At 46.6% G+C, this 13490-nt stretch overlaps 6 protein-coding genes across 6 annotated transcripts; 2 read left to right on the forward strand and 4 right to left on the reverse strand. All coding sequences in view use genetic code 12, as the record gives it.

The window, feature by feature from the left end:
• Nucleotides 1-259: 259 nt before the first annotated feature.
• CJI96_0003133 (uncharacterized protein) lies at nt 260-2328 on the reverse strand (the record flags this gene model as incomplete). The annotated part of the gene is made up of 2 exons (XM_029033362.2): nt 260-2251; nt 2305-2328. 2 exons carry the CDS (start codon nt 2326-2328, stop codon nt 260-262), a joined length of 2016 nt encoding a protein of 671 aa, XP_028891954.2.
• A 612-nt stretch (nt 2329-2940) lies between these two features.
• Nucleotides 2941-4320, reverse strand: CJI96_0003134 (sterol esterase; the record flags this gene model as incomplete). Its single annotated transcript, XM_029033361.2, has 1 exon — nt 2941-4320. One exon carries the CDS (start codon nt 4318-4320, stop codon nt 2941-2943), a length of 1380 nt encoding a protein of 459 aa, XP_028891953.1.
• Nucleotides 4321-6463: 2143 nt separating this feature from the next.
• CJI96_0003135 (uncharacterized protein) lies at nt 6464-7051 on the forward strand (the record flags this gene model as incomplete). Its single annotated transcript, XM_029033360.1, has 1 exon — nt 6464-7051. One exon carries the CDS (start codon nt 6464-6466, stop codon nt 7049-7051), a length of 588 nt encoding a protein of 195 aa, XP_028891952.1.
• A 513-nt stretch (nt 7052-7564) lies between these two features.
• Nucleotides 7565-7929, forward strand: CJI96_0003136 (YidH family protein; the record flags this gene model as incomplete). The annotated part of the gene is made up of 3 exons (XM_054702120.1): nt 7565-7627; nt 7671-7846; nt 7920-7929. The coding sequence occupies 3 exons, from the start codon at nt 7565-7567 to the stop codon at nt 7927-7929; spliced, it is 249 nt and encodes an 82-aa protein (XP_054558095.1).
• A 103-nt stretch (nt 7930-8032) lies between these two features.
• On the reverse strand, nt 8033-10684 carry OPT6 (Opt6p; the record flags this gene model as incomplete). Its single annotated transcript, XM_029033358.2, has 1 exon — nt 8033-10684. One exon carries the CDS (start codon nt 10682-10684, stop codon nt 8033-8035), a length of 2652 nt encoding a protein of 883 aa, XP_028891950.2.
• Nucleotides 10685-11040: 356 nt separating this feature from the next.
• On the reverse strand, nt 11041-12678 carry CJI96_0003138 (uncharacterized protein; the record flags this gene model as incomplete). Its single annotated transcript, XM_029033357.2, has 1 exon — nt 11041-12678. The coding sequence occupies one exon, from the start codon at nt 12676-12678 to the stop codon at nt 11041-11043; it is 1638 nt and encodes a 545-aa protein (XP_028891949.1).
• Nucleotides 12679-13490: the final 812 nt, after the last annotated feature.

A 13490-nucleotide genomic window follows, 5' to 3' on the forward strand; every position in this document is an offset into this window, starting at 1 on the left:
TCAACACCAGACGATAAATGACAGTTTCGGCAAAGTGAAGCATAATGACAACATTGGAAACGGTGGTTGATGTCGTATCTACGTATTATTGAGGTTATCCCGTCTACTGATTTCCTGCTTTCTTCTAAACTACTGTTGGCCATTTTTTTTTTCCTCTCACACTACAATTTTGCAGCCATTCTTGAGCCTGACCAGGGTGCATTCTGCCTGCCTGTCGAGTAAGTTATATACAGTACAAAAAACAGGATTTTGCAACCATTTAAACTCCTAGGTTCGGCTCTTCTTCTTGCCCTTGCGGCACTTTTCTATGGATTCCTTGAGGAGATTGTGTCAGCTCTTGCTGGCTTGAGCGAGACAGAGGTGATGCATGTTGCTGTTGTTGTTGTGAGCGTTGTTGATACCCATGAGGCGACATAAACTGAAGGCCCATGGGTTGAAAGTGGTGCTGGTGCTGAAATTGTGGACTGTGAGAATGCTGACCCTGAATTCCTTGAGGCCGTGGTCCCAATTGAGGGTTGAATGTTTGTGGAAAAGGCATCTGCACATACATTCTGCCATCAGGGCCATACATTGGTAGGCCGTATGGAGGAGGGGGCGGGTATCCCCCTTGAAAGCTAAACTGCTGAATTTGTGGACTTCCCTCTTGTCCATCTTCATTCTGTGGTGGCGATACTATCGATGGTGGTGGTAAGGATGCAAATGTCTGAAATTGAGGCAGTGAATAATGCGCTCCAACTTGCCTCATTGATGGATCGAAGTAAGGCAGCCTTGCTGGGTCATACTGTGGTGGGTATTGAACAGATGCTGGGACTGGAGCCTTCGAGATAAATGAAGGTGGCTGCGGTAGAATCTTGGTGGCATCGTCAGGATTCGAGCCTTGTGGTGTATGTTCTGGTACCGGTCTTTTAGGCTGAGGTCTCATAGCAGGTGATTGTCGTTGAGCATCTGAACCTGTTGATGTACTTACCGGCTCTTGTGTTTGTGAAGGTAAAGATGGCCCAAACTTCCCTGGCAATTGAGTTGTCGGTGGTATTCCACCTAAGGTGAATGTATGAGGCGGTTGCCCGGGAAGCACATTGCGGAGGGTATGATATTTTGTTGAAGGACTGACAACCATGGCTTTGTTTAGATGCTTGCCAGCTGAAGACTTTTGCATCAATCTTGAGTGCATTGATGGGACAAATCTTTGCTCTGATTTTGACAGGAGCTCCTTTTGGACGGCCTCGATCTCCTCTCTCGTCATCTTTTCTGCCTCATCTGTATTATACCCCTCATCGTCATCGTTCTCAGCCAATTCTTTACCCTCTTTGTCTATTTCCTTCGCAGTCATTTCATGGAAGGTAAATTGCTTTCGTTTCAGAACAACTGTCGACGTAATTGGTTTATGACGCCCAGAGGGTGACTCTTGAATAAAAGTCGTCACGATCTCGTTGGATTTCGGTGGGCGAACCTTTTGTTTCTTCTTTGCTTGCATTTTGTTTAAGCGTATATCGATGTAGTTGTCAATGCGAAGTCGCTGGTATTTCTGGTCTATCACGTCTGGATTCATTGTATGATAAGAAAAGTTGTAGAATGGGAAAGGAAAAGGATATTGAAAGCCTTGTCTTAGATTAAAACCCATATAGTTCTCCGGAGGAGACACAATATGCCCAAAGGGAGTCTCCGTCACCTCAATATCAATGAGCAGCAAAAAGTAATCAAGATTGGGAATCATATGTAGAAGGTGATAAATTTCCCAGCACTCGAGACTGTAGAATAGGTTCACGACAAATTTGGTGACCTGCGATGAGAGTGATAAGTTGAGGTACAGTGAGCAAAACTTTACAAGGTCAGCATAGTTGACCATTAGGATCTCTGAAAGATAATTCCGCGGATAATACTGAGTGAACGCCTTCAGCGGCTGGGGAATGGCTTGTGTAACGCTTTTGAGTGCTTGCTCATAGAATTCTTTGACTGAGTCGTCCGGCTTTCCTCGAAGAAGCTCCTCAAGGATCTGAGAAAGGCGAATGGTGCACTGACTAATGCTCAAACTGTCAGTCCACTCAATATCTGTATACACGGGATCTTCTGTTTCAATGTCCACCTTACTCTCAGACTGTGATGGTGACAATATGGGCTTCTCATTGACGCTTTCTCGGCTGTTCTGAACCACATTCTGCGATGTCGCTGACGTTAGTGTCTTTTGTGGCAGTTGCTGAACTTGTTCATGCACACCTTGTGGATTTATTTCGTGGGAAGCTGACCCTGAGCCCTTGAAAGTTAGTGAAAACTCGAAATTTTATGTATTTTACCTGAGTGACATACCTCTGAATGTGCTGTCGCAGCCATTCTGTGACGGTTTCTTGGGCACTATTTATTCAAGAATGGTGTGTCAAATTCGGCGCCGCGAATACCTCCACTTCTAATTATTCAAGTGTACCAAGGAAATTTGTTCTCGTTGGATATCCTTCGTTGACAGATGTTGCAAGATTCAGAACTTTGGCTGCCAAGTTAGAATCGCAGGGTATTCTTAGTTGCAAGCTCGGCGCTCTGTGCAGGCCGGTACATTGAATACAACTGATTGGAGTTACTCGGGGAAGAACAGGACTAGTCTTATGGAAGCTCAAAAATATATATGTTGCTTACGAGAACATTGCCACCTTCTTCTTGAATTTCATATGCTGGAACCGGTTTCGTCAAAACTTTGCCTTGTCGCACGACTTTTTTGCAGCCATTTCCTTTTGCCGTCTGTTACTAACAATGGAGGCTTTCATGGGCCAATCTCGGCATCACATGGATTACAGTCCATGTAAGAATGATCATTATAGCGTTCAATGAGCATTTAGACGAGGTCCCGAATTTTGCAATCTCCTGCTGAATTTGAGTTATGTGTTTCACTGACGATATGTACCACAAAACGCGAATACCTCTACAATCTTTACCAGGATCATTGGATAAACCTTACTTACTGCCATTGGCAATGGGCACGTCAAGAGACTGCAAAACCAATGGAAACACAACAGAAGCAGCATCTCTACCCCACAAGTTGTCTAAATGTTCATGGCCAGCCACAGGGTATGATGTAGTGTACTTCTTAGGCAACTGGTTCTCCATCACCTCTATGTCCACCAACAGATCGGAGTCACCGTAGATTAAGTAGATTGGAACGTCGATGTTTTTCAATGGATACTCGATAGGATTAAGTGCTGAGAGATTCGAGTCGTCGTGGTACATCTGGAACTTTTTCGACGAGATGATCTGAAACCAGTGGACGACAGTCTTGACTGAGGTGGTTGAGTACAAGTGAGCATAAGAACTGATTTTCTGAAGCTTGTCGATATTGAGAGCTTTCCAGTTGAACAAGACGTAGTTTGAAACATCGATCATGGTGTCAAAGAAGGGAGGGTACATGATTCTGTTCCACAATAAAACACTGGGCATGAGCACCTTTCTTGAGAAAAGCAAGTACACAAATACGGGACTAGATTTAAGCATGATGTCTAGAAGCCTCAGGTAGAGGCCGTGAGGAGTTGTAGCAGGTGATATGGCAACGATGCGCTCGATCTTCTTGTTCAAGTCAGGATTCACAGAAACACTAGCAAACGCCTGCGCCGTTCCCTGCGAGAATCCAACGTAGATCAAAGACTCCTTCTGTGTAGCTTCAAGAATATAATTAATGGTGTTTGGGATGTCGTAGAAGGCAAATTCGTCCAAAGAAAAATCCCAGAACTTCTCCAGGTTCAACTTGTGTCTTAGATGTTTGTGAGAATACTTGTTTCCTCTGTTGTTCCCAAGCCACACGTCGTAGCCCAACTCATAGAGGACAAACGGCAAGTTTGCGTCCTTATCGATCATGGTGACCCAGATTTCCGAGCACATAAGAAGCCCATGGTGCATGTATATGACTTTTCCGTTTCTAGGCCCAGCGTTTGGCCTCGAGATTCTCTGAACAGTAAGCAAATAATCATCTGTGGTTCTGATGACCCTCAGCTCCACACGATATCCAAACACAGCGCACATCTCCAGGATATCCTTAGCGTTGAGTAGAGCGGTCATTCGATCGTACTTAACCTTATCAAACTCGTGCCCGCTCAGCAAGTACCTGTACTTGATGTCGGGCATTCCGTCGCTCAGTAGATCACCTCCAGAGGAGATGAATCGGATCGGGGACGCGGTGAAGCTGTAAACAACTTGCAAAGTGTACGACATGAGGTTGATTGCCGTGGGAGGGAGCAACCGAGTGATCAAATTGGAGATGTACTCGAGCCAGGAAAGCAATAGCGAGATGGCCACGAGCGGCCACTCAGTAAGTGAAAGTCTGCCCAACAACGGAATATGCATGGGAACTATCTTGGAGGATTTGGAGAGAACTGGGGTAGGTTTCAAGTTGAAGATGTTAGACACGGCTGGCAAGGTGACTACTTGGGTGCGAAAAAGCGTAGCTAAGCCGAGGATAAGAGGCATCCCCAGATATGAAGACCCAAGGGGGGATGAAGTACTGAAGATGAAAAGAAGAGGGTCAAATGACTAAGGAAATGTTAATTACTGCCATAATCCAAAAATTCAAAGGGTATGGTGCTTGTTGTAGATAATAAGTACAGGTAGTAGGAATGGTACATAGTAGGTCAGCCAGCAAGCTTAGCGCAGTATAAATTAAACGTTTGGATACTGGAAAATGCTGGCTTATAGGGAATGGCAATGATCAACAAAAACATAGATGAAGCAAAAATGCCCTTTTTTGCTGACTTTTAAGAAGGCTCATACTGGATGACATTGCCTCTCCAGCACGTGACCGACTATCGACGGGGTAATACACCCTGTCCTTGGCCCAAGTCACTAGAAAGAGGTTATAGGGTACAAAAGTTTTGCTTTGGTCCGGTAATTGTGTTTGGCTGCTTCTAAGGATACCTCTTCTTGTGAATTCAATGGCTGCAAATCAACAACTATGGGTGTTGCCCCACCACTCTAAAAAAGTAATGGGAGAAACGCGGGATACCAGTACTTAATTACCCACTCCGAGAAGCTATACACACTTCAAATACCTTCAAAAATGCAGTTTTCTCTGAAATTAAAGGATGGTGTTGCTTCCCGGGGTAAGCCGGTGCACGGGTGTCTTCTCCTATTTCCCCCAAACGCTCCATCGGAGCATCTAGAAAAGCGCCAATGGCATTGTACTAACAAAAAGCGACTGCTTGTGCTCCCAGAGAATGTATATAATAAAGTTTAGTTTTTGGCCAAAGTAAATTCTTGTACTCTTAAAAGCAGCCTCTCCATCGTCACTCTTGTAAAGCCACCTCCATCAAGCAACAAAGAATCTACAACCTCTAGAGTGAAGAATGCACAGAAGCCAATCCCCACCAGACAAGGTAGATCCATGCTCAGGGAATCCTACAAACCGTGACTTTCATAGTCACCAAAGCCTGCAAGTGGCTACAATGAACAAATTGCCCAAAACAAACCAAAATTGGCAAATGCTGCTCTGTCAAAGCCACGCCTTGTTCACTTCCCACCGCCAGACCAAAGCCCAGCTGAAAAGCAGCAGAAAAACGTCACCGTGCAAGTTTCATTGGCCAACACCACGGTTGACGGTTGAGCGTTAGTGCCGACCTCGGCTCCCGCTCCCACCACAAAAGCAAAACAAGAGGGCAAAAACTGCACTTGTGTTGAGCCGCTGCCTTTATCAGATGAATCAATTGGGCAATTGCGCAGCGTTCGCACACACAAGGCTGCACCAAGTACGGGCGCCAGCGAGGTAAAAAAAGACACAAAGAGGGCACAAAAAGGGCCTCCCGCGGGCCTAAACAGGATCCCACTAGGCTCTAAACGAGCCCACGCCAGGGGAAACAAATCAGTGACTTTGCATTAAAAAAAGTCTCTAGGTATAGAGGAGAGCCTTAATTGCCTTTCATTGGTAGCCGTCCTATTTTTATTGTTTCAGTTTTTCCCCTTTGCAGTGACCTTCTTGCTTCATCTGTAAAGTTCAAAGGCCTATGCTTCAATTGCTGCCTGCTTTCGCTGCAGCGGAGATCTCTGGTGCCCTGGTTCCTTTATGCCGCCTCTCGGTGTGTTTTTCGCGCCCTGACCCCGAGCAATTTACCTCTCCCAAGTCAGCTCTCTATCAACAGATGCCCTCCTACAACCTCCAAAAGGGCCCATTTTCACTCAATTGAATACTGCTGGAGTGTTGGGTGGACAAATACTACTTTTGTCCGTAAGTATTTTTCTCTCTGGGTCTTTCTGGGTTCCTCTGCCTTATTGTAGTGCACATTCCCAGGCGGGCCCTGGCTCTATTGGCCATATGCACAGGGCCGCTGCCAATGGCAGCTGTCAATGGCCCGGGTAGAGCTTTCCAAAAGCAGCCGCTGGGGTGTCAAAGCTGCACCTAGGGAGCGGCAGCCCCCATTTTGCTATAAATGGAGACGAAATCCTCTTATTTCGAAATTTTGCTTCATCGTTTGCTTCATCTTTTGCAACTCGGACCGCCATGATTTGGAAACCCTTCACTTTCGCTGCGCTCTTTTCGGCCGCTGCCGTCGCTGACCCTGCGCCAGAGTCCCACGACTCCCCCACGGACGTTTCCTACAGAGCCACCTTCACCAAGGGCGTAGACGGCTACGTCAACTTCTCGTCGAAAAACGGCTCCGTCATTGTCGATGTGGACATCTCGGGCTTGCCCAACTACGGCGGTCCTTTCATGTACCACATTCACGAAAAGCAGGTTCCTTCGGACGGCAACTGTACGGGAACCAAGGCCCACTTCAACCCTTACCACGGCTACGAAAAGGCCCCCACGCCTGCTGAGTTGGAGGTGGGCGATCTTTCGGGCAGACACGGCGAGATCCAAGCCCAGCTGTTCCAGACCTCGTACATTGACCCTTACCTCTCGTTGAACCCAGACAACAAGGCTTTCTTTGCCAACTTGTCTGTGGTGGTGCACCTTCACAACACTTCGAGAATTGCTTGTGCCAACATCACCAAGGAGTACACTGTTCCTCCAGTGGAGGGTGGTGCCAGCGGCAAGACTCTTGCGGCCGGTGCTGTTGCCTTGGCTGCTGGCGCCTTGCTCATCTGAGCTTCCGAAGCTTTATAGTAAAATCGATATAATTGACACTTAATTTTCCACGTATGAGTTTTCGGTATCTAGAGGTGTAGTTCCTAGGTGTGTGCGTTTGCAGCCATCAATGCACACGCTGCATAATGATGCCTGAGACATACCTACTTTGGCTTGAGATACCTCTTCCGAAAGGCATCAGTTGTGAACTGAGCATCTTGCAAAGTCAGCTGATTGGCCACATTTTTACTTCACGACACTATGACAGTGCAGAGAATTACATCAAACATTTCGCTGAAGGTTGAGGAATTAACTCCACAATATACGTACTGCTCAGGGAAGGCTTCCTTCCCGTTTACCACAAGCTTTCTCGTATAAACATACCCTGCGTAAGTTACTATCAAAAATTGCAAGATCCAGAAAGAAAATATTTAGACAATCTTCTCGATCTCTAAGTGTCACTTACCCAGGTCTCCTGGTTTTGGTGTGCACATTCCCTTCTACTTATGCGTTTACCACCCTCTCCATGTTATCATGCAAATCTACTCGCTTCGCTCCAAGAGGCTCAAAAACAAGGACTCGGTGGCCAGAGACAATGTATGTTCGAGGTGAGCTTTGCCTTTGCCAATACTAACTCCAGCTCGCCAACGAGCGCACCTTTTTGGCCTGGCTCAAAACGTCCATCACTTGTGTATCTATAGGAATAGCCTTGGCCCAATTGCTACGATTTACTGAGAAAGAGTGCAAAATAAGCATTGGCTCGTATACTGTGATTATAGACTACGGGGATGACACCGCATTGAGGTTGGGGAAGCCGTTTGCCGTGATTTGCATAGTTCTAGGGATAATTACGCTTCTTTCTGGGTTCGTGAGGTACTACTATGCCGAGAACATGCTAATCACCGGCCACTATCCTATGTCGAGTGTTTCAGCATTTATACTTGTTGCTACTACTGTGGTGTTTATTGTACTCTATTTAATTCTGTGCGTCAAGATCATTTTCTAAGGAAACTGGTCTTTTCTCAATCCAATGTACCCTTCAGGAGCGTCAGATGCCTTTAACCACGTGTGGTGCTTATTGGATCCTTCGATGCCCATGTTGCTGAGACGATTGCCCCACCAGTCTAGTTCGTCTTTGTTGTACTGGACGGTGAAAAATATTAGCAAGGCGCTGAAAGCCACTCCAGCAGAGAGCGCACTCGTCAAGATATAGTTGTATTTCTCCCACCAGATGGTGTACGTCCGTTTGATGCGGTTCATGAAGATAAACGACAAGTAAAGCCCCATGGTGAAGTACAGCAAATTGTATGGAGCATAGCTCAAAAACCCGCCAAGTATAATAGTCGGCTGGAACGACCTGGTGATATTTCTGGGGCCAATCTTCTTGAAAAGAGCCATGGGGATCACCATTACTGCACCAAGCAAAAAACACCATTTGAGAACGGGGTATATGCCTCCAAAGACTTTCGCTGGCCCAATTTCTCCATATTGAATACTAGAAAAAAAGTATGTATTAGCACCGGGGCATCTAAGCCTGTTCTTCTGATGTAGCTCGCAAATGTCAGGGATGTTGTCCATCTGCCAATTTGCAATGAAGAGAGCCACAAATACACTAAGAAAAGTCAGTATGATCTGCCCACGAAAGATGGCTCTTGGGGGAATTTTTGTGTAGTGAGCGAGCTTTTGATCCGTGATGTAGTTGGATGCTTGAGAGTCAATGTTGTAGCCATAGGCTTTGAGTGTTATGAGTGCAATTCCGGAATTGGGAATGGCATACCCAACAATGAGTTCCACCAACACGTTTAAACCAAAAGTAAAGCCCGTCACGGACGCAATGGCGGTGATGGGTATAAGAAACAAGAAATTGATACCGATGGTGAAGAAAATCCCCCAGACTGGAGTTTCGACGGGGTAAAATATAACACATATGAGGGCGAAGCTAACACTCACAATCAATATCGTCACGAACCACCAGCTTGGCACCTCTTTATAATGCGACATCATCTGACAGTGGGGGTCAGTCCCAAACCGGCGATAATTCGAGTCATGATCCTTCTGAAAAGCATCCTTTAAAGTGAGCCAGATATTGGCAAAGCTTTGTTTCATCGAGGACCATTCTGTTACCGTATGATACAAGATTGCAAAAGGGTACATACAGAAGTAGGCACCATAAAGAACCAAGTTGGCTGCAGCAAAATATGGCGGGCCGTATTCCATATACTTCTTATGGTCAAAGCTTTTGTTTTCATTAAGGATCTTCTTGACGTTGTAAACTTCACCTTTGTTGTTGAAAAGACGATTCGAGTTAATTGGGAAGTATGATGTCCACTTGTTGTTGGAGTAATACACCATGAGTATAGTGACGAAACCTAGAAGCATCCCAATGTATTGATTGGCATATGTGTAGAATGGAATAGTCAAGCAGCCAGCCATGTCTATGATGTTCCAGTCTAAGGAAGGAAGTGGGTTGAGACCCAAGCCTTGATTTGTGCCTGTAATGTTAACAAGGTGGATCAGGTTTGGCAGGAACCACGTTGGCCAGTTGAACGTGGAAAGGGCCTTAAATAAATAGGAAGGAAGCCAGTTGTAGCAAAAGCTGGCCATAAATACGACAAAGAAAAAAGAATACCGAGATATCTTCCAGCCATTTATGTTTGTGGGAGGATCCTCGTTCATGAGAGCTCTGTTGAGAGCAATAGTGGGCAATAGTGTGGGCCACATTGCTTTTTTCGGGTAAACGCAAACCTTGAGCATCAAGAAGGCGAACGCAAAGCCCAAGAATTGCGTTGATAAAGCAAACATCACCTGGTACGTCCAGGAGACCCACTCAAGGCCATAGAAGCGATCAAGCTTCATGACGAAGAAGTTGTAAATGGAATAAGGAGTTCCAGCGGAGCACGAGTAGATGATGGTGGCCAACATCATTTCTTTATAATTCCACGGCCCTGGGTTTATGTCAAAGTACCTCCCCAAGATCTTAATTTTCTTATTGGGTGCAAATGCCTTCTCCCAGAGTCTTCCACTGGGCAATAGTAGAAGCTGCACGGTACTGCTGGAAAGCGTTATACTCGGTAGTCTATGAACGAAGAAGTTGTTTATGAGCGATCCCACAAGAGTCCAAGATAGTCCAATCACATAAACACGAAGCGTCTCTGCCGGAATCGTGTGGTCGTCATATGGATCCACAACTGCTCTTACTTCCGGGTACGGAGAGTGGAATGCAACCAAAGCCGCTTCAAGACGCACCTCAAGGGCCCAAGTATCGTAAGTTTTATCCAGAATAGAGCTATCCATCTTAGTTTCCCCACTTATATCCAGATCCAGCTGGCTCTTCTTGGGAAGGTGTGCAAGTAACCTCTCTATCAAATGGTAGTCTGCCAGAGGGAAGTTGACATCGCCCGTGTGTTCCGCCAACGTGTCTCGTAGAATCACTATGGCGTCTTCGATCTTTAAACCTTCGATTTTTTCGATCATAAACTGTGCCAGCCGAGGCAAGTCGTCGAGGGACTCATACAGTGTGGGTTGGCCCATACGAGCTAGGATTGTGATGATCTCCTCATGAGAGAGTGAGAAGCCCAAGCTGGACTTAGACTCGTTCCGAGGCTCGTCGTCTTCTCTCGGGAACTGCTGGAGCTCTATGTACTCTTGAGGCATGTAGCTTTCGAAGGATTGCAGTTGATTTTGGCACTTAGTTTCCCCAGTTTTTTAGTGCGAGCTATCTCTAGCCGAATAAGGTAACAATATCGAATTGTGATAAATAAGAACATTACTCGAGATTTTGATACAAATCAACTTGATTAAATGATCCATAAGCTGATGGCTAAAATTTTTGGTGAAATTTTTCTTCACAAAGGACAAGAATGAGCCTTCTGTCGAAGGTTCGTACTACATAATTACACATACGACAAGGCACAAACTTATAGAGCTACAAACGTTACTTTTTTCGACAACACAAATAAATAATCCTGGTGGGCCTGTGATCATAAGAGTGCAAAACCCACTCTCCGTGCTTACATGGCCTCCCTAAGAATCTTGGCTACCTTCACCACCAAGTCGTCGGTGTTCCTTAATCCCACAGCACAGAGAGACACTGGGGCATTGGCAAAGGACTCACCAGAGTCGTACTGCTTCCATACAAACTCATCCATCTCGTTTCTGGGCTGATAATCCTTCAATGGAACATCAACCTGAGGATCAACTGTGGTTACAGGGAAGGCTATGGCTGGGTAGTCAAGAAGGTTCCACTGAGCAGTATAGCCCCAGTACCTGGATGTCCTTGGTTTGCAAGCTGGACCTGGGAATACCGGCGCTATAACAGCATCAGGAGCACCTTGGCTCAACCAATGCGCAAGGTACTCCTTACGATACTTGCCCTTCTCGAGGTTCCAGTGCCAGATATCCTTAGGCTGCAAGGGTTTGACATGCTTGCCGCTAAGAATCCACTCTGTTTGAGGAAGCATTGGCTCGCCCGATTTTTCCATCGTCGATCTCGTGTCAGCGCCTCCATCCTCGAAATAGAGAGAAGTGATGATCTCCCACGCCTTCTCGTGCTTGTAGGGTTTGAAGGGAACGACTTCGATGTTGGGAAGCTTCGAGAGCTGGTCAGACACCATCTTAAGGGCTCTTGCAATGGGCGGCTGTGGTGCTACCACGCCATCATCGTACAAGATGCCAATCTTGAGCTTCTCCTTCTTATCAGGATTCCATGGAAGAGGATACAAGGAAGGGTCGACAAGCCAGGGAGCTGAAGCAGTAATGGTACGCATCACGAGGCACAAGAGGTCCAAAGAACGAGTCATGGGCCCTGTTACAGAAAGAATCGATTCAGAACCAAGCTGGCACGAGAAGAAGTCGCTGGATGGAAGTCTACCTACAGTAGTCCTGAGCCCATAGATACCATTGAAAGCACTGGGACAGCGGATACTGCCACCAATATCGGAGCCAAGCCCAAAAGCAGCAGCGCCAATGCCTTGGATGGCACCTTCACCTCCCGAGGAGCCTCCACAAGTCAACAGAGAGTTGTATGGGTTCACAGTCCGGCCATGAGTCCAAGATTCACACTCGAGCATCATCAACGACTGTGGGTTAGTGGTACGAACAAACGGAACAGCACCAGCAGCAACCAAAATATTGACAATGTCAGCGTCGTAGTCAACGACTCTGTCCAAGAAGCAGAGGGAGCCGTGGGTAACCGCTCTTCCTTTCACTGGGATCATCTCCTTCAACGAGAGAGGAAGGCCCATCAATGGCAAGTCCTTTGAGCCCAGATCGAGTTTCTTAGCCAATTGCAAGGCCTCCTCGGGCATGAATTCGTATACACAGTTGACGAGCTTTGATGCAAACACAGCAGCGTGGAAGTAGGCCGTAAGCACCTCCACACACGAAACCTTTCCCAGCTTGATGTCCTGAAGAAGAAGATAGGGGTCTTTTTCAGTGATTTCGAGCGACTTTTCCGGCATTTTTTCCCTGAACACCTCAATTGGCACTGTTGCAGGCGACCCGTAGTCTTCAACGGTCTTTCCTCTAGCCGAGGGAAGCGAGTCGAGCGCCAGCTGAGCCTCCTTGTCGAGAGGGAACAACTCCAAGGTTCTCTTGAGGGACGTGTCGTAGATGTTAGTTGCTCTTTGAGCCAATTCCTGCCAGGTCATTGTATGTTAGATGGTGTATTTGTTAAAAGGCTCGATGGGCGGATTGCCCTGGTATATATACTTCCCGGCACGGCGGTTATCAGCACAGCGTTGGACCCAATTGGTGACGCACAAGAGGAAAGCGTGAATGAAGAAGTGCAGGGGTTAAAGTGGATTTGTGGGGGCTTCGGGGTACAGTGTGGAGAGGTATAGAGTAGGGGCTATTAGGGAGAAAAAGGATCGAGCCAGAAGCCAAAAGAGGAGTGCGTGATGGGAGTGGGTGGTCGAGGAGACGGCAATAATGGGTAGGGATCTTTGTTTGAGCTTGGCGATATTCCCCAGTTTAGAACGATCCTTGGGTGAATCTGGGGGCAGACGACGCATTTGATTGGGGAGGTTGTGGGAGGTATATGATCTGCAGATTTTGCAGCCATTTCTTGAGGCACATTTGCATCGCACTCAGGGGTGTCAGCGTTATACCCTCAATACTACAGGAATGAAGTCAATTTGGAAGCCTTAGCGGAATTCTCCACGAATGATTGATTTCAAATAAGTGTGGTCTAAGATTTTAAGTGCCCTCCAAGAGGTCCCCTATATCTAGCTGTACGCCGTGACCCTATAGTGTGGGGGTGTACTGAGTACTATGTAGACCAAACAGGAAAGTAGGTGCAAATGATCATAGGACTACTGGGATAGGTCCAAGGGAGACAAAGAGGGAATTAGTTATGGTGTTTCCTGAAATTACCGCTTTTACGAGTGGGTGAAACTTTCAACGGTACTATTGGCCAGTTGCAGCCCCACAAATGGCTGCGAAATGCACGAATTGAGCATGT

Source organism: Candidozyma auris, chromosome 3, assembly GCF_003013715.1.
Source record: "Candidozyma auris chromosome 3, complete sequence".
NCBI classification, from domain to species: Eukaryota; Fungi; Ascomycota; class Pichiomycetes; order Serinales; family Metschnikowiaceae; genus Candidozyma; species Candidozyma auris.